Raw genomic sequence first — 27,655 nt, forward strand, 5'->3', positions numbered from 1 at the left:
GCACCTCCACCTCAACTAAACATTACGGGCCAAACTGTGTATGAGACAGACAAATGGTGTGTGATTGTATGTGTGTAGGTCTATTGTGAACATTTTGATTTATGATATAACATTTACCTGTTATTTCGAACAGAGGAGACCATGATTATATCTGTACTGGAACCCAATGTAAATGTGTAAATGTGTGTGTGACTCATATGTCTCTGACTGTTTCTCTAGATTCCTTCATTTAGAAATGTTCTCCTGCTTAACAGCTTGTTGGGTAAGGAACAATCATATGCTGGTCATATGCATGTAAAAAGCTTCATCAGGATGTTCGGGTGGTGTTCTGTCTCTTTAAGCAGTAGAGGGGGTGTCCAGGCAGCCATTACAGGAAACGGACCTGGTGATAGACACCATAGCGATGGGGAGGATGAAGGTGGTGGCTGCTGAGAGTTATCTGTGACTGGGGATGAATATGGATGAGAGGCCTAGGTTCTCCAGAGATGGCTGTAGTGAGATAGATGCTCTTCCCTGAGTGCTCTGGAGGCAGGTGGAAGGATGTCCAAAGACCCCCACAAGCTCTGCTGACAGGAGCCGGCCATCACTCAAATTAATATTTTCACTTCTGCAACGCCAAACAGGGGAGAGAGATGTGGGGGTCGTGTCTGACTCATAGAAAGCCTAACGAGACACTGTATGCTTTATTTATGAGAAGTGTGTGTGTGGTTTGGCTTTATTGTTATTTGGATCATTGTGATCTCTCTGCTTAAAGCATTGCTTCTCTATTCTACACATCACTCTCTCTCCATTCCCTTGTTCTTCTCCTCTCTCCCATCCCACTGCTGTCAGTGAAAGATGGAAGCTGTAAGAGCCGTGGAAATGTTGCAATGGCAATGCCTGCCACTCAGATATGATACAACAACAAATACGATCAAGATCCGTAAAGAGTCCTCCCAGCAGTATCGGCCTCACCTACTACCCAATTCAAGAGCACTATGAAGGCAGTATGGAATGGAAGCATACAGTAAGTATATGATTCTGTGTTTCAGTGCTATATTTATTGTAATATCAGTCTATGCTTTTCAGTTTGCTTTCTAACATTTGTTTGATCTAACAAATATTAAGGATGAGAGGAAGCTCTTGCTAAATAACAATTCAAAATGCCTTGTTGAGTAAGCACATTCGCCTTCATCCAGTGCTACCAAGACATTATTGACTGTTACCTTCTTGTAAAGTGGGCATCTGATGAGATGGTTTAAGGGTACGTCTTTGCCGGATGACCTGACCTTGTCTCGTCAAGTCCACCTCCTGCAGACAGTGATCCTTATCCCATGTGGTCCCAGGCAACAGATCAATAATCTCTGCTTTTAACCCACACCAATCACTGAAGAACCTCAGCCTTGCCAAAAGCTGAGGTTAGGGGAACAGGAACATAATATGGTGGACCAGAACCACCCCCCCCTCCTTGGTTTGGTTAATTCATCTAGGAGTTTTTTGGACTTTTTGTTCTCAAAAAACACTATGCTAAAATATCTTCACGATCAAATATCTATTCTATAAAATCTGTCAGTATAGAAATATGAGCCTGTACAGAGTTTTCCAATACCATGCACACAGGATCTACCTGGCTGTATTAGAGTTAGACTGCTTGTAATGATTAAAGAACAGATGGCTGATATGACAATACATGATGCGATTCATTTTCTATGCTTATATAAGAGCATTATGTTTTAATACACTTGACATCTTTGAGATTAACTACAGATGTAGGATCTTAATTTGATCACCCTGTTGCAGGATAACTTTACATTTATATTGCTGTGTTTGAGGTTTTAAAATGCTTCTGGTGTTTGTAATTTCCACTCTTGTAATTTCAACTTGATTTTCCCTTACGAAAAATGTACAGTGCCTTGCATAATTATTCATTCTACCCCTTGGCGGTTTTCCTATTTTGTTGCATTACAACCTGCAATTTAAATGGATTTTTATGTGGATTTCATGTAATAGACATACACAAAATAGTCCAAATTGGTGAAGTGAAAAAAAAAAAAAAAACTTTATTTATGTAAAAAAAATGGAAAAGTGGTGCGTATTCACCCCCTTTGCTATGAAGCCCTAAATAAGATCTGGTACAACCAATTACCTTGAGAAGTCACATAATTTGTTAAATAAAGTCCACCTGTGTGCAATCTAAGTGTCATATAATCTGTCACATGATCTCAGTACATACACCTGTTCTGAAAGGCCCCAGAGTCTGCAACACCACTAAGCAAGGGGCACCACCAAGCAAGCGGCACTATGAAGACCAAGGACCTCTCCAAACAGGTCAGGGACAAAGTTGTGGAGAAGTACAGATGAGGGTTGGGTTATAAAAAAATATCTGAAACTTTGAACATCCCACGGAGCACCATTAAATCCATAATTAAAAAATGGAAAGAATATGGCACCACAACAAACTGCCAAGAGAGTGCTACCCACCAAAGCTCACGGACCAGGCAAGGAGGGCATTAATCAGAGAGGCAACAAAGAGACCAAAGATAACCCTGAAGGAGCTGTGAAGCTTCACAGCGGAGATTGGGGTATCTGTCCATAGGACCACTTTAAGCTGTACACTCAACAGAGCTGGGCTTTAGGGAAGAGTGGCCAGCAAAAAATAAGCAAACATGTTTGGTGTTCACCAAAAGGCATGTGGGAGACTCCCCAAAAATATGGAAGAAGGTACTCTGGTCAGATGAGACTAAAATGTAGCTTTTTGGCCATCAAGGAAAACGCTGTGTTTGGTGCAAACCCAACACCTCTCATCAACCCGAGAACACCATCCCCACAGTGAAGCATGGTGGTGGCAGCATCATGCTGTGGGGATGTTATTCATCGGCAGGGACTGGGAAACTGGTCAGAATTGAAGGAACGGTGGATGGCGCTAAATACAGGGAAATTCTTGAGGGAAACCTGTTTCAGTCTTCCAGAGATTTGAGACTGGGACGGAGGTTCACCTTCCAGCAGGACAATGACCTTAAGCATACTGCTAAAGAAACACTTGAGTGGTTTAAGGGGAAACATTTAAATGTCTTGGAATGGCCTAGTCAAGCTCAGACCTCAATTCAATTGAGAATCTGTGGTATGATTGCTGTGCACCAGCGGAACTCATCCAACTTTTTTATTTATTTATTTTATTTCACCTTTATTTAACCAGGTAGGCAAGTTGAGAACAAATTCTCATTTACAGTTGCGACCTGGCCAAGATAAAGCAAAGCAGTTCGACACATACAACGACACAGAGTTACACATGGAGTAAAACAAACATACAGTCAATAATACAGTTTAAACAAGTCTATATACGATGTGAGCAAATTAGGTGAGATAAGGGAGGTAAAGGCAAAAAAAGGCCATGGTGGCAAAGTAAATACAATATAGCAAGTAAAACAATGGAATGGTAGATTTGCAGTGGAAAAATGTGCAAAGTAGAAATAAAAATAATGGGGTGCAAAGGAGCAAAATAAATAAATAAAAGAAATACAGTAAGGTAGTTGTTTGGGCTAAATTTTAGGTGGGCTATGTACAGGTGCAGTAATCTGTGAGCTGCTCTGATAGCTCGTGCTATCATAGTGATAGTGAGGGAGATAAGTGTTTCCAGTTTCAGAGATTTTTGTAGTTCTTTCCAGTCATTGGCAGCAGAGAACTGGAAGGAGAGGCGGCCAAAGAAAGAATTGGTTTTGGGGGTGACCAGAGAGATATACCTGCTGGAGCGCGTGCTACAGGTGGGTGATGCTATGGTGACCAGCGAGCTGAGATAAGGGGGGACTTTACCTAGCAGGGTCTTGTAGATGATATGGAGCCAGTGGGTTTGGCGACGAGTATGAAGCGAGGGCCAGCCAACGAGAGCGTTCCGGGTCGCAATGGTGGGTAGTATATGGGGCTTTGGTGACTAAACGGATTGCACTGTGATAGACTGCATCCAATTTGTTGAGTAGGGTATTGGAGGCTATTTTGTAAATGACATCGCCGAAGTCGAGGATTGGTAGGAAGGTCAGTTTTACAAGGGTATGTTTGGCAGAATGAGTGAGCTTTGTTGCGAAATAGGAAGCCAATTCTAGATTTAACTTTGGATTGGAAATGTTTGATGTGGGTCTGGAAGGAGAGTTTACAGTCTAATCAGACACCTAGGTATTTGTAGTTGTCCACGTATTCTAAGTCAGAGCCATCCAGAGAAGTGATGTTGGACAGGCGGGCAGGTGCAGGCAGCGATCGGTTGAAGAGCATGCATTTAGTTTTACTTGTATTTAAGGGCAATTGGAGGCCACGGAAGGAGAGTTGTATGGCATTGAAGCTTGCCTGGAGGGTTGTTAACAGTGTCCAAAGAAGGGCTAGAAGTATACAGAATGGTGTCGTCTGCGTAGAGGTGGATCAGAGAATCACCAGCAGCAAGAGCGACATCATTGATGTATACAGAGAATAGAGTCGGTCCAAGAATTGAACCCTGTGGCACACCCATAGAGACTGCCAGAGGTCCGGACAACTTGAAGGAGCTGGAGCAGTTTTGCCTTGAAGAATGGGCAAAAATCCCAGTGGCTAGATGTGCCAAGCTTATAGAGACATACCCCAAGAAACTTGCAGCTGTAATTGCTACAAAAGGTGGCTCTACAAAGTATTGACTTTGGGGGGGTGAATAGTTATGCACACTCAAGTTTTCAGTTTTTTTGTATTATTTCTTGTTTGTTTCACAATAAAAAAAATATTTTGCATCTTCAAAGTGGTAGGCATGTTATGTAAATCAAATGATACAAACCCCTCAAAAATCCATTTGAATTCCAGGTTGTAAGGCAACAAAATAGGAAAAATGCCAAGGGTGTGAATACTTTTGCAACCCACTGTATCAACCCCTAAAAAATGTCCATTAATTATAACCCACATACTAATTCACATTTCCTGTTGCTGTAGGATTATTTTCCTGCTGTAGCAAACTGGCTCAAATTAAGATCCTACATACAGTATGTACAGTGCCTTTTAGAAAGTATTTACACCCCTTGACTATTTCAACATTTTGTTGTGTTACAGCCTGAATTTAAAATAGCCTACACACAATACCCCATAATGTCAAATTGGAATGATATATTTTTTACGTGTTTACAAAACGAATAAAAAATTAATAGCTGAAATGTTTTGAGTCAATAAGTATTCAACCCCTTTGTTATAGCAAGCCTAAGAGAGGAGTTAAAATGTGCACACATAATAAGTTCCATGGACTCACTCTGTGTGCAATAATACTGTTTAAAATGATTTTTGAATGACTACCTCATCTCTGTATCCGACACATACAATTATCTCTAAGGTCCCTTTAGTCGAGCAGTGAACACAGATTCAACCACAAAGAGCAGAGAGGCTTTCCAATGCCTGGCAAAGACAGGCACTTATTGGTAGATGGGTAAAAAAGCAGACAATGAATATTCCTTTGAGCTTGGTGAAGTTATTAATTACACTTTGGATGGTGTATCAATACACCCGGTCACTACAAAGATACGGGCATCCTTCCTAACTCAGTTGCCAGAGAGGAAGGAAACCACTCAGGGATTTCACCATGAAGGCCACCAATGGTGACTTTAAAACAGTTACAGAGTTTAATGGCTGTTATTGGAGAAAACTGAGGATGAATCAACAACATTGTAGATACTCCACAATATTAACCTAATTGACACAGTGAAAAGAAGGAAGCCATTACAGAATACAAATTTTCCAAAATATGCATCCTGTTTGCGACAAGGCACTGAAGTAATACTGCAATACAAAGTGTTATGTTTGAGGCAAATCCAATACAACACATTACTGAGTACCACTCTTCATATTTTCAAACATAATGGTGGCTACATCATGATATGGGTACGCTTGTAATCGTTAAGAACTGGGGAGTTTTTCAAGATAAAAAAAGAAACGGAATGGAGCTAAAGACAGGCAAAATCCTAGAGGAAAACCTGGTTCAGTCTCCTATCCACCAGACACTGGGAAATGAATTAACCTTTCAGCAGGACAATAACCTAAAACACAAGGCCAAATATACACTGGAGTTGCTTACCAAGAAGACAGTGAATTTTCCTGAGTGGCCGAATTACATGTTTCACTTAAATATACAGTAAGACTTGAAAATGGTTGTCTATCAATGATCAACAACAAATTTGACAGAGCTTGAAAAATAATGGACGAATGTTGCACAATCCTGGTGTGGAAAACTCATTTAAAAACAAATTCATATTTACAATGACTGCCTACCCAGGCCAAACTCTAACAACACTGGGCCAATTGTGTGCCACCCTATGGGACTCCCAATCACGGCCGGTTTTGATACAGCCTGGAATAGTGACACCTCAAGCACTGAGATGCAGTGCCTTAGACCGCTGCGCCACTTGGAAGCCCGTGTGAGACTTACCCCTAAAGACTCACAGCTGTAATCGCTGCCATAGGTGTTTCTACAAAGTATTGGCTCAGGGTTGTTAATGCTTTTGTAAATTATATATTTATTTATTTCATTTCCATTAAATTTGTTAACATTTCTAAAAACATGTTTTCACTTTATCATTGTCAGCTATTTTGTGTAGATGGGTGAGAGAATAAGTCAACGGGTATGAATTCTTTCTGAAGGCACTGTATGTCCAATTATGAATGTGTTCATATCTGCATGTTTCTGACATGAAGGGAGTTGATAAACCACATCACTGTCAAAGACTGAGGTCTTAAATTGTCAACTTGAAGGGCAATCCAGGAGAATAACCCACTGAATGACAGACAGACGCGTCTGGGCTCAGTTTAGACAGGATGATTGAAGCAGTCAAACAACTTGCTGACATGTCTTGTCTTCTGCTCACAATTGAGTTATATTCTACTCTAATCCTTCCTTCCAATAAGATTTGCCAACAGGCCACCAATTTCTTGGGCAACAAACTTTGCAGCAATTACGTCACTTTTATTTCAATGCATATTTTTTATATTTTCTTGTCACTGAAAACTTCTTGTTTAATTTTGATAAATCTAAAAATCATTCCCCCAAAATGAATCTATAGGTACAGTATATATTGTATGTTCTTGTACCATGACAGGGAGTAATATTTTCATTAAGGCAGGTATTGAAGTGGAAAGAATAGTAGGACTGTGCATTGGCATACACATTGTCACCTCTACTTATCGTTTGTGACTAGCATGGCTTCCACAGAGCGGCAGCAAGGTTGCACTCTGGCTGCACTGCAGAGCCTCTCTCTGCCAGTCACGCTCCCTCACATTAGGCTGGCAGGGACTGATGCAGCCTCACTAATACAAACACTTTCCCCACAGCGACCGACCGACCGACCACCCACCTGCCTGCGTGACTGATCGACTGCAGGAGGCCACACCAATTAACGCATGGAGCAGCACAACTATTTGCATACATATTAAAGTGATGCCTCAGAAAAATACAAAGAGGGAGAGGGAGAAAGTGGGAGAGGGAGATGGAGCGAAAGAGAGGTTACGCAAACAAGGCTTAAATCAAATATGCAGGAGCTAGCTAGCATCGCTCAAGGAATAAATCTGCATGCTTCCACAGGAGAGCGAGAGAGCTCCACTTGAACAGTGAAGTGACTGACTGTCAGAAATGCACATGGTCAAGAGGACACCCTACAGGGCACCATGGTATTGGTCAGAGTGTAATGTCAAAATACATAGAATGAAGCCCCGTAGAACAGTGAACCATTGTGATGGCTATGCTGATTGGCTGGACTAAGCCAAGGTGACTGTATATGTGAGAAATAAAACAGCTTGTCCAGGCAGTGTGGAAAAAATATAAATGTACCTCATTTAGCAATGGAATCACCTCAGTTCGTGTTGTTTCTGGCAGTGTTCAGGCTAGGAAGCTCAATGTTCTTAAAACACAATGTACTGGTCTAAGAATTGGGAGTACTGCCATGCTGGGTTTTCCCTGCTGTGTGTGTGGGAGTAGTATTCTACTTGTTGGACACCCTTGAACCCTTTTTCCTGTTTTCCAGTCTGAGCATGGGGCAGGGAACCAGAGCATTCTGTACAGGTGATCCTACGCACAGGAAATGGAAAACTGTGGAGGAAACTAGTAACAGGATATCTTGGGAATAACATAAAGGGTATAGTGAGAAAGATCTGAAACACAAGGTTGATTTATGTAGCCTCAGAAAAATCCATTGCATGTGGTTAGGAATGGAGTGTTTTCTTTCTTGTTCTCTCTGTGGGCCGTGCACATACAGAACACACAGAAATATTCTGTCTAAAGCTTAAGCTCTGTGGAAAAAAAGCTAAATTTCCAGACTTTTTACTGACTTCTCCCCCTTTTCATAGCACGTGTTAAATTTAACATGTGTTTTCATGTGTGAATGAATTTAATTACATACATCTGTTTTCCACATGTAACATCAAAAACATTCTATAGTACAACGATCTGAATTGGATCATACTGTATATCCACGTTATGTGGTAATTAAAGCTAAATCCAACCTGTTCATTAAGTTTTCCTTTTTATGTTTAATGGATGCAGTGTCGTATAGAACCTATGCCACTTTCAACACACCTTGCATACTGTATATTTAGCAGTGACTGATGGTAAAACGTAGGTATGTATGTATTATGGTTCAAGGAGGTGTTGGCTCCATAATGAGCCCACAGCAATACATTTTAGTCATATTTTATATTAAGATGGCTAGCAATCTCTTATGGGTTACTGACAGGTTAACATTTGCTTTCTTTGTTAGAGTTTTCAAATGGGAGTGTAGCATTAACAAAGTGGAATTCTGGCAATATACATTATCAGGTTTAAAACTGGCTATTCAATTTGCAAGAAGTATTCTATACCTTACTTTTTCTTGAGAAGGTTGCAGGTAGTCTCTTCTGCTGTCTATCATAAGGATGCTACCTGGACCTGGAGTGGTAAAATATTAATAAAACACAATTTCTCTGCCTCCACCCTCATCTCTATCCTGCTCTTCCCCCTACATCGCTCTATCTCCCCTTGTTGTTCCACCCTCATCTCTATCCTGTTCTTCCCCCTACATCGCTCTATCTCCCCTTGTTGTTCCACCCTCATCTCTATCCTGCTCTTTCCCCTACATCGCTCTATCTCCCCTTGTTGTTCCACCCTCATCTCTATCCTGCTCTTTCCCCTACATCGCTCTATCTCCCCTTGTTGTTCCACCCTCATCTCTATCCTGCTCTTCCCCCTACATCGCTCTCTCTCCCCTTGTTGTTCCACCCTCATCTCTATCCTGATCTTCCCCCTACATCGCTCTCTCTCCGCTTGTTGTTCCACCCTCACAGTAACCTTGCATTTGCATATGTAAATGTACCACGCTTGCTGGGTGGAGACAATTGTATGCATCTTTACTGGCCTACAGCCTCATTCCTTTTTTCCCCTTTCAGCACCTTCCCTCTTCCCTAATACACCGAAATTAGTTTGCAGACTGCATTGCAGGGAATAGAAATGGTCTGCTTGCGTTTTACAAGTTTATAGAGTTACATTAGAGCAATGAGCATCTGCTTGGGGAAATGTATTTTGTTGAATGATATAATTTATGAAATTCAAAGATCCAACATTAATTAGTATACCTTTACCGTTCCCATTGTCTTTTAACAGCCTTGAAGAGAATAGTGTTTTGTCACACTTATGAATCTATATCCCTTGTGATACACAAGGTGTCACCAAAACCCCACTAGTACACTCTGAGACTATTTTCTCTGTTAAAACAGACAGAAGCACTGCATTGTCACTAGCTGCCGTTTCTCCGTCTTACTGATCACTAATTTCTGAAGCCCATTCTTTCTCACTGAGTAAATGGAGGCTACTTGTCTACTTCCTTGCATTGTTTCTCCTTGGTTTGACCATTGAGCTGTTTGAAAAAGTAATGGAGTTATTATCAATTGTGCTAAGAGCAAGTAAATTAATGAACATGTTATAATATGGACATTTTTATACTGCTGCTTAAGTGTAAAATACAATCTGAGTGCTTATGCATCCTTTAAATGATAATATTTAAATTATTTTAGAGTTAGACAAGGATGGCACACAAAAAACGGGCGTATCGCTGCAGGCCACATATGCGCATTAGCACCACTGTAGATGTCTCTCTTTCTGCCAGAGATGGTGACATGGTGTTAAACATTTGACCTTCATCCTGGTAGTGATTGGTGCGGTTATATGCCCCACTCTGACAGTGATGTTAACTGTGTGCGGCTGTCATAGTGTATGTGCCCTGACTTGACATTTGCAATGCCAGTGTCAAAAAAAAGGAAATAAATGGCAGTGGATGAGATTGAGCACTTTCAGTCATTGCACAGGTGCATTCAAGTGTTCTTATTGGGTATTTTCTTTCATTCCTATCTTTTACTACATTTAAAACTCAAACAACACTGACTTTAGTATAATGGCAGTATGCTGTATGGTTCTCACGATGCCTCCTTCTTTGCCAGTGTGTTATATTTTAAAGATATTTGAGTGATCAACTTGTGGGTTGGGGAAATCACTTGTGTCAAACTTCAAAGAAAGCAATAATGAGTCACACTCATTTGGGTACCTCATTCTGGACGCACTAAAAAATACACTCCCTAACACTGACAACAATGCTACACTGACAGACATATCATCACAAATGTGCCCATGGCTACCAAGTTTACAAACAGTATTATCAGGCCATAATAGCCTTAAAGATGGTTCTTTACTATTTTTACCTGAGTGGTTAGGCCTACCTCTATTACTGTCACCTATTTGGCAGAACATGAACGCCATGTGCAGGTGTGCTGTATGATGTCAGCCATCTGTCTACTACCAGCAGATGTGCAGTTCAGTTGACTGATTAGTCTATCAACAGGGAGCATTCCCAACCAGACATAAATGCTTAGTGACAGAGAGGTTTCCGTGAATCACTGGGACTTTATGACATCACCTCCAGGTGCAGATTAACTGATTCATCCCCAACCTGTCTCTCTCTGTGTGTGTGTGTGTGTGTGTGTGTGTGTGTGTGTGTGTGATGAGTTGAAATGGTAAGTCATTTAATTAATTTAAATTTTTGAAGATGTACTAAATAAATAGCAATACCAGAAGTACAACCAGTTTCCACGTTTTATCATTGGGGAGAAATGAAGGCCTACTTATACGTAATGCGCAATTGTGCATCTTGGTACGCTTTTGGCACACATATATTTGAATGGTAGCGAAGAACCGCCTCTCCCTTATTGGCCAGTACAAACTATAAGCCGAGGAAAAAAGGACAACGCCGGGGTTTCGTTGGTGGAACCCGTGATTGGGAGGAACCTATGTGAGATGTCTTTAAATTGTTCACAGCAAAAATGGGCGTAAATCCATGCCCCTACCCAGAAAGCATGAGAAAGCATGTTCAGATTTTCTCCACGAATTTACTTATATAATAGGCAAATTACTTATTTTTTTACGTCCAGAAGACAGTCTATTTTATTCACTAGAGTAGGTAACAAATAGAAGTGTACATTTATTATCATGGCGTGTGCAGTTGACGCACAGAATTTGATCTCTATTTCTTTGCGGAAAATGCATAACTCCAGAACGCAGAGAGGAGGTATCAAGCTCCACAAGAACTTGCTGGTCACATATGTCCTGAAAAACGCTAGAGATTTTTACATGAGCATGGAGTTTGCAGAAATGTATAGCTGCCTACAGCAGAACGGGGAGATGAGGACTGTCTGTGATGAAAAGCAGGACTCTTTTGAAATGACCGGGAACTGTGAGGATCTAGCTGGTGAGTTTTGCTGCAACTACACAGGGGATGTGTTGGACACTTACCACTGCGCAGCGCCACAATCGGCTTGCCACCCAGCAATGGTCCCCGATGCGCACATCCAAACGGCACCTGCCTGTTTCATGGCTCCTGTCTATCAATGTGACCCTAACCTCAAGTCCTCCGGGGTCTGCTGGGACTGTTATGCGGAACCTTACACAGCCAACCGGGACATTCCTGTCTCAAACACACACAACCAAAAGACTGTATTGGACTTGGACACACATGTGGTGACTACTGTCGAGAATGGATATCTCCCCCCAGACTACTGCGTGTCATTAAAACAACATGGTCAGGGCCCGCAAAGTTCTCATAAGAAACGAAAAATGGATTCAAGTGATGCTTCTGATTCCGATTATCTGTCAGACTTTGTGCCCATGTCATGCAAACGCATTAGGTCTGATGGCGTTTCTTGTTGTAATTCTGAACAACTGGACACACCGAACATCTCCAACCTCATGTCAGTGTTAGGCTCGGGGTTTACTGAGCTGTTGAACTGGCAAACGGACGTGGAACAGGTAGTAAACGGACAAACAAACTGTTGTAAACAAGCACTGGCGGGCAGCGGTGCATGGACTAGAGCAATTGAGGCTTTTTGATTGACACACTTTACATTTTTCTACAAACCATTGGTGGTCTCAAATAAAATACATAATTGATATACTTAACACTGTTCTGCTCTTTTTCAATTGAAAATTTGTTGAACTCAATTTAAATTGTACTTTGGGGAGAGGGCTCGCGCAATATGTGCGATGACCTATGTTAACCATGGATTGCTGATGCTATGTATGCCTATTGGCCATTTAGAGGCTATGAAGCCACGGGACGGCCATATTGGCATTCCCCAGTACGTGTAGTCCTCGGTAGCAATGAATGGAATTTCACAGCATTTAATTTAAATGTTTCAAGGGAACAATTAAATGTATGTAAGTATTTGTCGTTTTATTGGGGACAGTAACATTAGTAATGTCCCGAAAAATATACTTTAAGTTTTTTTTTTTTTTACATATTTTTAAAATGTTGAATGTGTATCTTACATTAAGGTGTCTGTAATAAAATACATGTAGCAAACGAATGTGGGCAATAAATGCATTTTATATAGCTTCCAAAATGTTTTTCTTTACACTGGTGGGGGAGTGCCAAGATGGAGGTACAGTGGCTTCAACACAGCGCATCCAAAACGTTTTCTAGTGTGTATATGTAATTCATTGGATATAGTGTTTTCTCCTGCACCAAGTTGTTGCCTTCATGTGCCTTGCATGCCTTGCTCAAACGTGTGATGCAGAACCAGCTCCACCATGCGATGATGGAAAATAACTACACCAATTTATTGCCAAATGCATTTTGATAACTCCCGTGAAATTATAAGAAAATTAGCAGGTGTGTTATGCATTTCATAGACCAGTATAGGCTGTTTTAATTAGGTCTGTAGACCAAGTACATTTTTGTGTAATGATGTCTTACACTATTTCTGTGCCATCATATTTAATTATGGCACTCTACAAAGCAAGGGACTATATATTTTTTGTAACTAAAGAATACATTTATTTGCATATTTCCGTTAAGGAACGCCTACTCTGTTTAGTGCGCGTGTGCAATAACTCGTTTCGACTTTGCGCTCTTTCTAAACAACGCCATTTTTAGAAACGTTGGCAAAGGGTAAAGTCTACAAAAAGCAGTCTATCCTGTTTTTTTTTTTTTATTTTTTTTTTTTAAATACATTTGACTTTTGGTAACAAACTGTATGGAGAAAATGTGCAGAACGTCGGCCAAATCCACCTCGCTTCATCTTCTCCCACTGCCAGCCACTTGGCTTCCTCTCATCACCATATTTGGTAGTGAGTGGAAAACGCCAGCCGGATGCTTCACATTTATCTGTGCCTTCTCCTTTAATGAGGGGTACAGACCTCCCAAGGATTCCAGATAGCGAAGGCCGATTGAAAAAGGCAACAATTTTAGCCCTCTACAAGGATGTAATTCATTTAAGGAAACCTTTTGCCGTTTAACAACGGAAACGGGGAGGGACCTACTTGAATTTGCCCAATAGAAACGATCGTTTACGCTTTCGTTTTGGAGTAGACTGTTTCTGTTGCAAAACCAGACGAAACGTTTTGCAACAGAATTGGAGTAATGACTACAACCCAGCTCTAGCCATGGGTTCGGGTTAAGGGCGGAGGGCTGCGGAGAACACCGATATTTTTGAGTAACAAACGCCATGCTACGTCCTTGAGGAATGAAATGACAGTTCGATGTGTTTTTTTTAATTAACAACAAGCAAAGCCTTTTTGCGGGGCCATTTCTATGAAAAAATGCTGTGTCTTCTTGTGAGAGCAGTGGTGAGTCAAACGTTTTTATAGCCTAATTCATGAGTGCGCAGTTGTGCGCCCATAAGTAAGAGCAGCGCGTTCACTATTACTGTTGTAAATGAGGGTGGGGCACCAGGTTAGGCAACTGTTATAATTGTAGCCTAAAATGTGAAGTCAGGCCACTCCGAATATCTCCACGAAAATCATATCAAATTAGCATTTACCCCATTGTAGCTACCACTCGAGTCTCTATATTAGGTTACAACATGGATAGCCGTCAGTTTCAAGGTTTAATGGTTGTCTATATCAGATTAAGATAAAACAGTGGGTTAAACTATCATACCATTTTAAATAGCCAACAGATTGCTTTTTAGATGTGGTGCATGTTCATTGCAAGTGTTCACGCACTGTAGCAGAACTGGCTATTTATATTCTAACTTTAAAAAGCTATCAGGAAACTTGACAGCCAAGCACAGTCCAAACAAATAGTCCTAACAACATACTAAACTTGATAGATCTTGTTTTGGTCTCAAGTTTCTGTCATAAAATTAGATCGTACAGTGTTCTAACAATCTATTATTTCAAAAGGTTTTTGGATTCATGAAATAGGATTATTTTGATCACACCGTTTTACATTGAAACGAATGTAAATAAATGTTAATCACTTTGTTAATCATAGATTTGTCTGTTTTTATTATGTCATGGTTTCTGTTGCAATGGCACTCTGTGTCATGGTGTTGACAGTTGCTGGCAAATATAGGCCTATAAATAAACTCTGTGGTTGTCAACCAACATTGTTGATATATTTAATATGCCAATGGGATTATCAACTGTGGATATTAATATTTTAGATACTTTAAGACACAACATATCATCCTAGATATGTATGGTATTGGATTATGTCATATTGAATGCAGAACAAATTATTTATTAGAAATGCAAAGACAGATTTTTATTTTATTTTTTAGCTAAGGTCAGGCTTGGTGAAGCCATATCACCTGGTCAAGCCAGTGGCAGTGACTATCCTCCCAGAGAGGTCTTCGCACCACCAGGACAATTTGCCTAAGCTGCCAGTGCCTCCACTGAGGCAGACATTTGAGCGCTACCTGTTGATGCTGGAGCCCCTGCTCAGTGAGGAGGAGCTGGATCACACACGCAAGCTGGTCAAGGAGTTCCTCATTCCTGGTGGGGTGGGAGACAGGTTGCAGAGAAGCCTGGAGCGCAGAGCCAGCAACAAAGGAAACTGGGTTGGTACATACTGTAGTTGAACAGAGAAGGTCACATAAAGAAGGGGTTTATGTGGTAGTGCAGGGGTTTATGTGGTTGAAAGAAGAATACAATAAGTCCTTAGAGAGAAAATTATCTGATACTTGCTGGACTATAGCATTGTCATTGCTGTTTATATAGCTCACAGAGTGGTGGATGCAGTCAGCCTATCTGGATTCCCGGATGCCTGTGGCAGTCTATTCCAGCCCAGGGGTGGCCCTGCCCCGCATGACCTTCCAAGATCGCCAAGGACAAATGAGGTGAGCAACAAGGAACCATGCGTGTCTGAGACCACTGTACTAAAACCAGCCATTGTGACAAGACAGTTTAGATGCCTTCCCTTCATTAGCCCTCCATCACTGAAAGGTCTTTATGGCTGTCCTACACATCAATGAAAAGCAAGTTTTATAGGCCTACTGCTTCTTAAAAAGCAAGTTAGTAGAAAGTGATTGACTTTAGTGTTGTATACACCATAGCTCTTGTGAACTTGAGAATAGGCTTGAGTTTCATAATGACCTTTAGACAGACTTCCCCTCCGTGCTGGCTATTTTAGGCACATTCACTGTTCAAAGCATTGCTCAGCTTTTTTGGACCACCGTGATCCATAAGGTACGCAGTCAACATTGTGGTCTTGCGTGGCTTTTTGTTGAGCAAAACGCGTCAGTGAATGTACTATAGCGAGAGCATGCACACATGGGTGTAAGAGTGTGCTGCCATTGAGTTCGCTTCAGCTGGACCATTCGTGCAAAATATTTGCCGCTATGTGGTACTGCTTCGATATTACGGACAGTGCCAAACTTATACAGTAGGCTAGAAGAGGATACTAGAGCAGACTCCAATGCTCATATGAAAAGCCAATTATTCAACAATATACTGTACTGTACACCATCTTAGCCACTAGACTAGAGTGACACAGACAGTTCACGAAATATGGAGCTATAGAATCAAAATAGACAGATGTTTCTTATAATAATCGTGGTCCTGAGTCTGACATAAGCAAGTCTGGTTGGAGATAAAATAATATAATAAAATAAATAATACATTGTTATTGTCACATACACTGGATAGATGCAGTGAAATGTGTTGTTTACAAAGTCAGCCATAGCAGCATGGCGCCCCTGAAGCATATTATGGTTAAATGCCTTGCTTAAGGGCACATAGACAGATTTTTCACCTAGTCGCCTCGGGTTTTCAAACCAGCGACCTTTCGTATACTGGCCCAACGCTCTTAACCGCTAGACTAGATATGAGGCCATGGAAAACAAAATAGTGCACTAAAGTGTATCGGAGTAGATTATGTGAATAGAACATGAGATGGGGAGCGGTGAAAGACTGAATGTCAGTTGGATGAAGAAATACCATATATGGTTTCATTATTAATTCAACAATGTTTTCTGCTCAGGTTTGCTGCAAAATTGATTGCAGGGGTTTTGGACTTCAAAAAAATGATTGACAGGTTAGTAATATTATCTATTTTAATGATATACAGGTAACTGCCAAAATAATGGAAACTCTTGAGTAAATGAGGGATACAAAGTATATTGAAAGCAGGTCCTTCCACACCGATGTTTCCTGAGTTAATTAAGCAATTAACATCCTATTATGCTTGGGATCATGTATAAAAATGCAGGGCAGACAATTATTTTAGCTACCCATGGCTACGCCCCCATAGGATGACAATGCCGCCACCCACATGGGACGAGTGGTCACTGAATGGTTGGATGAGCATGAAAACGATCTAAGTAATTTGCCATGGCCGTCTCAGTCACCAGATCTCCCAATTGAACACTTGAACACTTCTGGAGTGGTGCCTGAGACAGCGTTTTCCACTACCATCAGCAAAACACCAAATTATCAAATTTCTTCTGGAAGAATTGTCGCATCCCTCCAATAGAGTTCCAGACACTTGTAGAATCTATGCCAAGGTGCATTGAAGCTTTTCTGGCTTGTAGTGGCCCAATGGCCTTATAAGACACCTTATGTTGGTGTTACCTTTATTTTGGCAGTAACCTGTACATCTAACGTGTTCGTCACCCCGGCTGACTCTAACTCTGTGTCTTAGTGAGACGTTGCCTATTGAGTATTTGGGTGGGAAGCCTCTGTGTATGGACCAGTACTACCAGATCCTGTCCTCCTGTCGTATCCCTGGACCAAAGAGAGATACTGTGGTCAACCACGCTGTCGGGAAAGTGGCCCCTACTCACATCACTGTGGTCCATAACTTCCAGGTAAACTAGAGCTTTGCTCTCTTTGCTGCTGCTTTATGTTGCTACAACACAGAGGAGATCAATCACGTTGTTGTATTGTTAGTTTCTTGGCTGTAACCCACTTAACCAAATCTCAAATGCTGATTGGCCTTCTCCCTCTGGCCTTAGTTCTTTGTCCTGGATGTGTATAACAGTGATGGCTCCCCACTGACGGTGGACCAGATCTACATGCAACTGGAGAAGGTCTGGAACTCGTCCCTGCAGAGCAACAAGGAGCCTATCGGCATCCTGACCTCCCAGCACCGCAACACCTGGGGCAAAGCCTACAACAACCTCATCAAAGGTATGGCAATGGAGGGGGGGACATCACTTTGACAGTGAGGGCTCAGAGGAGCATATTGGGTGACTCACCAAATATACAAAAGCCATTCTTGAGCCATAACGTAAGAGTAACTGGAAGCAACCTATCACTTTGGACAAACTGTTTTAGAGCTATTGGTCAATGATTTCCTCTAGGTCCTTGCTGGGTTGCTTATTGTGTCGTTTTTTTCCCCCTAGACAAGACAAATAAGGAGTCTGTCCGTGCTATCCAGAAGAGCATATTCACGGTGTGTCTAGACGCCCCCATGCCACAGATGTCTGAGCAGCGGTACCAGAGTCGGGTCGCTGCCCAGATGCTACATGGTGGAGGGAGTCGCTGGAACAGTGGCAACCGCTGGTTTGATAAGACGTTACAGGTGAGCTCTGAGATTAGAACTATAGAACAAAGGTTGCATCCTCCTAGATATTGTGCTTCATATTTTAATTCACAAGTCTCTTGCCATTTTTATAATGTTTGTTATTTAATCCCCAGTTTATTGTGGGTGAAGATGGTACATGTGGTCTGGTGTATGAGCATGCCCCAGCTGAAGGCCCACCCATTGTGTTCTTGGTGGACCATGTGGTTGAGTACATGTAAGGCATTACAGAATATATTTAATTAATTAATAAATGGTACACAGTATTTCTGTGGGTACTGTGTAATTTAGAGAAGAACTTTGGCACAGATTGCTGGCTGCAATGGCTATTTTTCCAACCGGATCAGGTGCATTGTGCCTGAGCATAGCAAGCATTTTGAAGATTTCCAGTGTGTCATGTTCAGATTGTGCCTCATCCTTTTAAAAACTCTTAACTACCTTTTGAAGCCTACTGACCATGACCAGGCTGTGACCGTGACCCTGACCTACTGACCATGACCAGGCTGTGACCATGACCCTGCCCTACTGACCCTGGCCTACTGACCATGACCAGGCTGTGACCATGACCCTGGCCTACTGACCATGACCAGACTGTGACCATGACCCTGGCCTACTGACCATGACCCTGGCCTACTGACCATGACCCTGGCCTACTGACCATGACCAGGCTGTGACCATGACCCTGGCCTACTGACCATGACCAGACTGTGACCATGACCCTGGCCTACTGACCATGACCCTGGCCTACTGACCATGACCCTGGCCTACTGACCATGACCACAGCAGTTGCTACATCCATTTTTGGACTTACAAATGAATGATATGTACAGTGGGGCAAAAAAGTATTTAGTCAGCCACCAATTGTGCAAGTTCTCCCACTTAAAAAGATGAGAGGCCTGTAATTTTCATCATAGGTACACTTCAACTATGACAAACAATGATTTTAAAAAATCCAGAAAATCACATTGTAGGAGTTTTTATGAATTTATTTGCAAATTATGGTGGAAAATAAGTATTTGGTCAATAACAAAAGTTTATCTCAATACTTTGTTATATACCCTTTGTTGACAATGACAGAGGTCAAACGTTTTCTGTAAGTCTTCACAAGGTTTTCACACACTGTTGCTGGTATTTTGGCCCATTCCTCCATGCAGATCTCCTCTAGAGCAGTGATGTTTTTGGGCTGTTGCTGGGCAACACGGACTTTCATCTCCCTCCAAAGATTTTCTATGGGGTTGAGATCTGGAGACTGGCTAGGCCACTCCAGGACATTGAAATGCTTCTTACGAAGCCACTCCTTTGTTGGCTGGGCGGTGTGTTTGGGATCATTGTCATGCTGAAAGACCCAGCCACGTTTCATCTTCAATGCCCTTGCTGATGGAAGGAGGTTTTCCCTCAAAATCTCACGATACATGGCCCCATTCATTCTTTCCTTTACACGGATCAGTCGTCCTGGTCCCTTTACAGAAAAACAGCCCCAAAGCATGATGTTTCCACCCCCATGCTTCACAGTAGGTATGGTGTTCTTTGGCTGCAACTCAGCATTCTTTGTCCTCCAAACACGACGAGTTGAGTTTTTACCAAAAAGTTATATTTTGGTTTCATCTGACCATATGACATTCTCCCAATCTTCTTCTGGATCATCCAAATGCACTCTAGCAAACTTCAGATGGGCCTGGACATGTACTGGCTTAAGCAGGGGGACACGTCTGGCACTGCAGGATTTGAGTCCCTGGCGGCGTAGTGTGTTACTGAGGGTAGGCTTTGTTACTTTGGTCCCATTCACTAGGTCCCCCCGTGTGGTTCTGGGATCTTTGCTCACCGTTCTTGTGATCATTTTGACCCCACGGGGTGAGATCTTGCGTGGAGCCCCAGATCGAGGGAGATTATCAGTGGTCTTGTATGTCTTCCATTTCCTAATAATTGCTCCCACAGTTGATTTCTTCAAACCAAGCTGCTTACCTATTGCAGTGGTGCAGGTCTACAATTTTGTTTCTGGTGTCCTTTGACAGCTCTTTGGTCTTGGCCATAGTGGAGTTTGGAGTGTGACTGTTTGAGCTTGTGGACAGGTGTCTTTTATACTGATAACAAGTTCAAACAGGTGCCATTAATACAGGTAACGAGTGGAGGACAGAGGAGCCTCTTAAAGAAGAAGTTACAGGTCTGTGAGAGACAGAAATCTTGCTTGTTTGTAGGTGACCAAATACTTATTTTCCACCATAATTTGCAAATACATTCATTAAAAATCCTACAATGTGATTTTCTGGATTTTTTTCTTCTGATTTTGTCTGTCATAGTTGAAGTGTACCTATGATGAAAATTACAGGGCTCTCCCATCTTTTTAAGTGGGAGAACTTGCACAATTGGTGGTTGACTAAATACTTTTTTGCCCCACTGTATATTTATTCTTGGAGAATATAACTTGTAAATTCCTCATGAGCCTAGTTCAACTGTCGTAATTTAAGCTTGTTTTGCTCCAATGTTTGTAAACAAAGTATAGGGAAACACACTGTATAGCCTCAACTTGGTCAAAACTATGATTTTTTTTTTTATCATGGATGGTCAGCCCTTGCATCCATAGCTCTTTCCATGAATTTGAGTGATTACATTTCTCTAGCCCAATCCCTCAGCTTATTACTGAAACAGTGGCGGGGCTTTGTTATTGTTTCAACAACTGATTGGCCCTTTGTTTTGTGTTTAAACAGGAGGAGGATGGAGGTGGTACGCACTCCCATGACCCCTCTGCCCATGCCTCCCAAACTGCGTTTCAACATCACACCTGAGGTGAAGAAGGATATTGAGTCGGCCAAGCAGAATATGAACATGTAAGTAGATTCTGTTTCGGTTTTCCTAGCAGTTTCTATTCAAACATGTCTGAAGTGTTTCTCACCCTTTGGCTGACTTTTTTTTAACCCCAGAATGTCACATGACTTGGATGTGAACGTGGTGTTCTTTTCTGACTATGGGAGAAATGTTCCACGGGCGCACAAGTTGAGTCCAGATGCCTTTATACAAATGGCTCTACAGCTTGCCTACTTCAGGTGGGTTTCATTACATTTCTACTATAAAAAAAACAGCATCTGAAACAGCAGTTGGGTTACCTTAACCTATCACTTTGCCACATTTGAGACTTACTGATCTTTCATGTTTCAGAATGTATAAGATGTGCTGTTCTACTTATGAGAGTGCGTCCTTGCGTATGTTTGCACTTGGTCGAACAGACACCATCCGCTCCTGCTCCAACGAGTCGCTCAACTTTGTCCAGGCGATGGAGGACCCAGCTAAACCGGTGAGTCAACTCTGAAACCTGGATGTTGACAGTAAATAGACACTAACCACTGACTGTTACTGTACTGCAATAATGTAAGTTTTACTATATGTTGACAGAATGCAGAGAAGGTTTTTCTATTGGACAAAGCATGCCAAGCCCACAGAGAATATACTCATATGGTGAGGACTGGAACTCTGGATCAGTTTTTGATGGAAATCTACAGTTACTGTAATAACACATGCTTGTCCCCACCCACTGCAATGTACATTTATTTTGTGCTTTTATGTATGTCTGTTACTGAGTAGGCAATTCATGGCCAGGCCATAGACAGACATCTCCTTGGCCTAAAGTTGCAGGCGATTGAAGAACTGACTTCCATGCCAGAGATATTCATGGATACAGCCTATGCTGTGGCTGAACATTTCAATCTCTCCACCAGCCAGGTATGCAAGCTGTTTATGTGAGATATTAAGCATCCCAAAAGGCAACAAATAAGAGGACAAGTTGCAGACCTGTAGCCAGTGGTAACATGACTAAAAACATTGTAAATACAAGTACTTTGTAAGGTTTGGTACTAATTTTAGTTTATTAGTTTGGACCGCATTTGTAAATGCTAATGTCTAAAATGTAATTTTTCACTCCTTCAGGCTGGTGCTAAGACGGACTGTGTGATGTGCTTCGGTCCGATGGTGCCTGATGGCTATGGAGTGTGTTACAACCCCATGGCTGACCACATCAACATTGCCATTACAGCCTTCAACAGCTGTGAAGAGACACATGCTGCCAACTTTGGCCGGGGTGTGAAGAAGGCTCTGAGAGACATGAGGTCTCTGCTGGAGGAAACAGCTAATGCTAAGCAGTGAAACCCCACAGGGGACATGGCTCCTCTGTAGGGCTGTGTGGGACTGAACCTGTGCTGGATGTAGTGGGAGAAACTAAAGCCACCTTGGTATATCTAGTGCTGTAACATGGAGAGAGGAGAAGCACTTTGCACTGATTTAGGTGGGCCTTGGAAAGCTTTTGGGCCTTTCAGGTAGACTTGATATGTGTGGGAAGGAAAGTCCTGTTATACCCAGGAGACTATATCTGTACGTCAGTGAAAAGTGAGTATGACTGATGGAAAGCAATACATTTCATGTTTAATGATATGGGTTTGTCCATTTCCAGATAGTTGGCACCTTATGTTAAAGAAAGATCCACACCAGATCATGGTGACTATATAATGTTTTTGAAAAATATATATATATATTTTTTTTTAAAGTCTACACATGTTGGTGCTGTCTTAAATATTATTCTGGTGGTTTTTACATGCATTTATTCCGTTTGTTTACCTACATACTTGTTATTTCATATTTTAAAAATAATCAGTTCAACAGTTAAGTTATTTAAGTAATGAAATTGTGTGCCATACTATACCAGATGAGCCATAATAATGACTTGCTGAGTGGTTCTGCTGTGATTCACATTGGTAAATGTTTTCTATACAACTAAAAAAACGAATCCAAAGACTGCTGTAATGATAATCATTTACACTTTGAGTATTTATTTTAATGTTGCAAAACCTGACAATATTGATTAAACTAAGGAAAAACTGTCCTCCAGTAACGGCCTAAATGTCATTAAATACTGTATAATAGAAAGACGAGCCACAGATCAAGGCTCCACAAATGAGTATTTTGCTCGGAAGCCTTGCTATGCAGGTACTTGCCATGGAATTCTATCTCCGCCATGTTTCCAGCTGAGCGCTAGTGAAAGAGCTGTTGGCCCTTGAACATGTTGGTCTTCAAGACATCTACATCTCGTATGTAATGCAGATGGTATTGGAGACATAATGTTTTTTACAATGGCATACATGTCAAGATGAAGGTTCATTGTTTAATGTACACTCAACTAGATAGTTTGCATTGAAATACTGAAGAATCAAAACAGAACGGTCTCCCTCTTCCCTCACCATAATGAAGGTGGACTGGGCTGCTGTGCTGTTGTCCATGGGGCCCATGTGCAGAGCCTGGATCCTGATCTTTACTGAGGGAGGGGCATTGATGAGCACTTGCAAGGTGAGACGGCCCAAAGCTGAGGTCATCGTTGGATTCTCAATGACTCCGCTGGGATCAAACAGCTGGACATCAGTCTGTGGGAGCAACACTGAGAGGCATATGGGTATGTCTTAAATGAACCAAATCATGTTATTTGAAATTTCGCATGTCATTCTACCAAATCTTTTCTTCTATCACTGAAAAATAGCATGATTGAAATATACCTTCTGTTTCAGCCCATAGCCGCTCCGTACCGTCATACGTGATGGTACGGTGATGAGTGATTACTCTTCTTGGAGGTCTTCTGACTGCTGTAAGTGAGCAAGACTGTTTCCAGGAGACCGGAGAGTCCAGCAGGATGTTGGTCTTGGAGGTCAGTTCAGTGTCCTCCTATTATTTTGGAAAAATTATCTATTACCACAACAAACAAAAAATGATTGTTTAATTGTACGTTTAACGTTTGACATTACAACTCTTATGTCAAAAATAATTTGTAGATCAAAGGCAGCACAGCACTATGAAACTTTATCCAAAGTGACTTATTTTTTTATTTTACCTTTTTATTTAACTAGGCAAGTCAGTTAAGAACAAATTCTTATTTTCAATGACTGCTCAGGAACAGTGGGTTAACTGCCTTGTTCAGGGGCAGAACGACAGATGTTGTTACCTTGTCAGCTCGGGGATTTGATCTTGCAACCTTTCAGTTACTAGTCCAACTTACCCTAGCCACAGGTGACAGAGAAGGATGTTGTAACAACGGTCCACCTTCCCCTGGGTATCTCTTTTCATAAATGCATTATTACTAATGGGTGTATAGAATTGGTATGTGATGTTTAGACTGGTTTGCTCTCCATATGCTTCTCCATATTTCAGATAGACCTGCAGAAGGAGGTATCGTCTTTATTTTCATTTCTATTTTGAGGATTCAGTAAACTTCTCTTTTTGGGTGTCTCTCACAGTTGTGCAGCTTGCACTGTATGTGATGGGCAACAGGGAGCCTAGCGGTTAAGAGCATTGGGGAAGTAATCGAAAGGTTGCTGGTTTGAATCCCTGAGCCAAAATATGTCGATGTGCCCTTGAGCAAGTCACTTAACCCTAATTGTTCTTGTAAGTTGCTCTGGATAAGAGCGTCTGCTAAATTAAATGTAAATTGTGTTTTGAGTGTCTTGTCATGTCTGTGAATGTCTCTTTCCCTGCTGACCTGTATGTGTCTCCTTTGGAAACAGGTCCAGGCAGCAGCAGCTCCTCCATGAGAGGCAGGAGGTCAGGTACAGATGGTGAACCAGATGACTGTCCTCTAGAGGAGAGGGGTGAGTGATGTTTAATGACATGCTGCCACTTCCAGGCACAACATACTGATCCCCAACCAACACCGCTATGGATAAAAAGACCTGACACCTAGCTTACTGTCCTTTTTTTGGGGGGGGGGGGGGGGGGGGGGGGGGGGGGGCATTTAAAACCACCCACGGTCACCCCAGATACTCACCCAGGTGAGTGAAGACAGGTGCCCTGTTGGCAATGTGAACCTGGGTGGCATTCACTGGAAAGGTCAGGAATGTGAGGTACTTTGAGAATCAAATAAACTGGGAAGGAGAGTTTATGGAACTGGGCGAAGATAGATATGGTCATTCTCCAGACTGAGAAGAGGTGTGATGTGTGTCTTGACCTCTGGCCTGACCACCACTGTAAGACTGAGAGGTGAGACTGCAGGAGGAGCCATCTCCTCCAACTTCCCAGACTACAACACTCCATCACAGCCAAACAGCTGGTGGAAGACCGGTAGAAATTATGGCCCATTAGCTTAGGACATGTCAGGTCTAATAATATTTCAAATTGTCTCTTAGAAAGTTCTACGGTGGAGAAACCCAAGCAGGCGTTTACCTGGCACATCCCTTCCTTGACAAGCTGTGGTGGCACCCAAGGGAGCTGGACTGTCTGTTTCACACCGAACCCCATCCACAAACTGAGACCCAAGGGCTTACAATGATGTTTCTCCCTCTATCCACATTTACCTGCAATGTTCATCCCCTGGCAATGAGGAACAATCAGAGGGATATAGTGGGTGGAGGGAGAATGTCAAACTATAATAGTTTTATTGTCCCTCCACCCCACCATTCCGATTGATGAGGTGTCTTGGCCCAACTGTGACATCCTACAGTGTTGAGGGACAGGCACAGGGGCTGGAGCACTGCTCTGCCATGAAGGCCAGCTGGGTCCTCTCAAAGATGCTACTCAGACAGCATAGTGTGAGGGAGGAATGTAGAACATTGCTTGTTAAGTTTATACCCTTAATTTCAGATGACATCTGTTTGACAATCAATTGGACTGAGTCTGATGGGATCCAGCCAAGTGGAGAAGTGTCACACACGTTTACAAAAATATCAGGGACCGTAGTTAAGTGACAGACCTCATTTATTGATTTTCATGTGGGCTGAGTTAAAAAGAGCAAGCCCAGCTGGTTGGTGAACACTGATGTTTATTCTATTGGTCACTAAAGGATGTAATCTACAGTGCAGAACAGTACATTTTTCCACAAACCTACTCCATGCTTGTTTCATGTATAGTATTCTGTTGTGACGTGGTAGTAGTGTAGGATGGAAAATTCCATTAAATCCCATGAGAGTTGGCACATGGAAATGCCATTATACACTTAGGAACACCTTCCTAATATTGAGTTGCACCCCTCAATTTGTCTGTCGGGGGATGGACTCTACAAGGTGTTGAAAGCGTTCCACTGGGATGCTGGCCCATGTTGACTAAAGCTTCCCACAATTGTGTCAAGTTGGCTGGATGCATTTTGGTCCACCACCGACTGACTATTGATGCACATGGGAAACTGTTGAGTGAAAAACCCATCAGCGTTGCAGTTCTTGACACAAGCCGGTGCGCCTGGCACCTACTACCATAACCCGTTCAAAGGCACTTCAATATTTTGTCTTGCCCATTCACCCTCTGAATGGCACTACAGTGGTAGGCTTGATTACCAACAACGACGAGACGGCCTACAGGGAGGAGGTGAGGGCCCTCAGAGTGTGGTGTCAGGAAAATAACCTCACACTCAATGTCAACAAAACAAAGGAGATGATTGTGGACTTCAGGAAACAGCAGAGGGAGCACCCCCCTATCCACATCAATGGGACAGTAGTGGAGAGGGTAGTAAGTTTTAAGTTCCTTGGCGTACACATCAAGGACAAACTGAATTCGTCCACCCACACAGACAGCGTAATGAAGAAGGCGCAGCAGCGCCTCTTCAACCTCAGGAGGCTGAAGAAATTTGGCTTGTCGCCAAAAGCTCTCACAAACTTCTACAGATGCACAATCGAGAGCATCCTGGCGGGCTGTATCACCGCCTGGTACGGCAACTGCTCTGCCCACAACCGTAAGCCTCTCCAGAGGGTAGTGAGGTCTGCACAACGCATCACCGGGGGCAAACTACCTGCCCTCCAGGACACCTACACCACCCGATGTCACAGGAAGGCCATAAAGATCAAGGACAACAACCACCCGAGCCTCTGCCTGGTCACCCCGCTATCATCCAGAAGGCGAGGTGAGTACAGGTGCATCAAAGCAGGGACCGAGAGACTGAAAAACAGCTTCTATCTCAAGGCCATCAGACTGTTAGACAGCCACCACTAACATTGAGTGGCTGCTGCCAACACACTGACTCAACTCCAGCCACTTTAATAATGGGAATTGATGGAAATTGATGTAAAATATATCACTAGCCACTTTAAACAATGCTACTTAATATAATGTTTACATACCCTACATTACTCATCTCATATGTATATGTATATACTGTACTCTATCATCTACTGCATCTTTATGTAAAACATGTAGCACTAGCCACTTTAAACTATGCCACTTTGTTTACATACCCTACATTACTCATCTCATATGTATATACTGTACTCGATACCATCTACTGCATCTTGCCTATGCCGTTCTGTACCATCACTCATTCATATATCTTTATGTACATATTATTTATCCCTTTACACTTGTGTGTGTAAGGTAGTAGTTTTGGAATTGTTAGGTTAGATTACTCGTTGGTTATTACT

General features: G+C 42.2%; 2 protein-coding genes and 1 long non-coding RNA gene across 3 annotated transcripts; all 3 read left to right on the forward strand.

Moving 5' to 3' along the window:
* Positions 1-362: 362 nt before the first annotated feature.
* On the forward strand, positions 363-8,471 carry LOC110525594 (uncharacterized). The gene is made up of 2 exons (XR_002473780.3): positions 363-1,006; positions 7,300-8,471. It is a non-coding gene; the product is annotated as an uncharacterized LOC110525594 (long non-coding RNA).
* Positions 8,472-11,330: 2,859 nt separating this feature from the next.
* On the forward strand, positions 11,331-12,882 carry LOC110525596 (immediate early response gene 5-like protein). The gene has a single exon (XM_021605846.3). The coding sequence runs from the start codon at positions 11,474-11,476 to the stop codon at positions 12,368-12,370; it is 897 nt and encodes a 298-aa protein (XP_021461521.1). The 5' UTR covers positions 11,331-11,473; the 3' UTR covers positions 12,371-12,882.
* A 525-nt stretch (positions 12,883-13,407) lies between these two features.
* On the forward strand, positions 13,408-23,159 carry LOC110525595 (carnitine O-acetyltransferase). Its single transcript, XM_021605844.3, has 14 exons — positions 13,408-14,107; positions 15,046-15,324; positions 15,485-15,603; positions 16,746-16,799; positions 17,406-17,571; positions 17,719-17,893; positions 18,109-18,287; positions 18,404-18,504; positions 20,993-21,112; positions 21,206-21,328; positions 21,441-21,576; positions 21,675-21,737; positions 21,864-22,001; positions 22,206-23,159. The coding sequence occupies exons 1-14, from the start codon at positions 14,081-14,083 to the stop codon at positions 22,419-22,421; spliced, it is 1,896 nt and encodes a 631-aa protein (XP_021461519.2). The 5' UTR covers positions 13,408-14,080; the 3' UTR covers positions 22,422-23,159.
* Positions 23,160-27,655: the final 4,496 nt, after the last annotated feature.

This window comes from Oncorhynchus mykiss, chromosome 6 (assembly GCF_057628025.1).
Source record: "Oncorhynchus mykiss isolate SJ-2025 chromosome 6, ASM5762802v1, whole genome shotgun sequence".
NCBI lineage: Eukaryota > Metazoa > Chordata > Actinopteri > Salmoniformes > Salmonidae > Oncorhynchus > Oncorhynchus mykiss.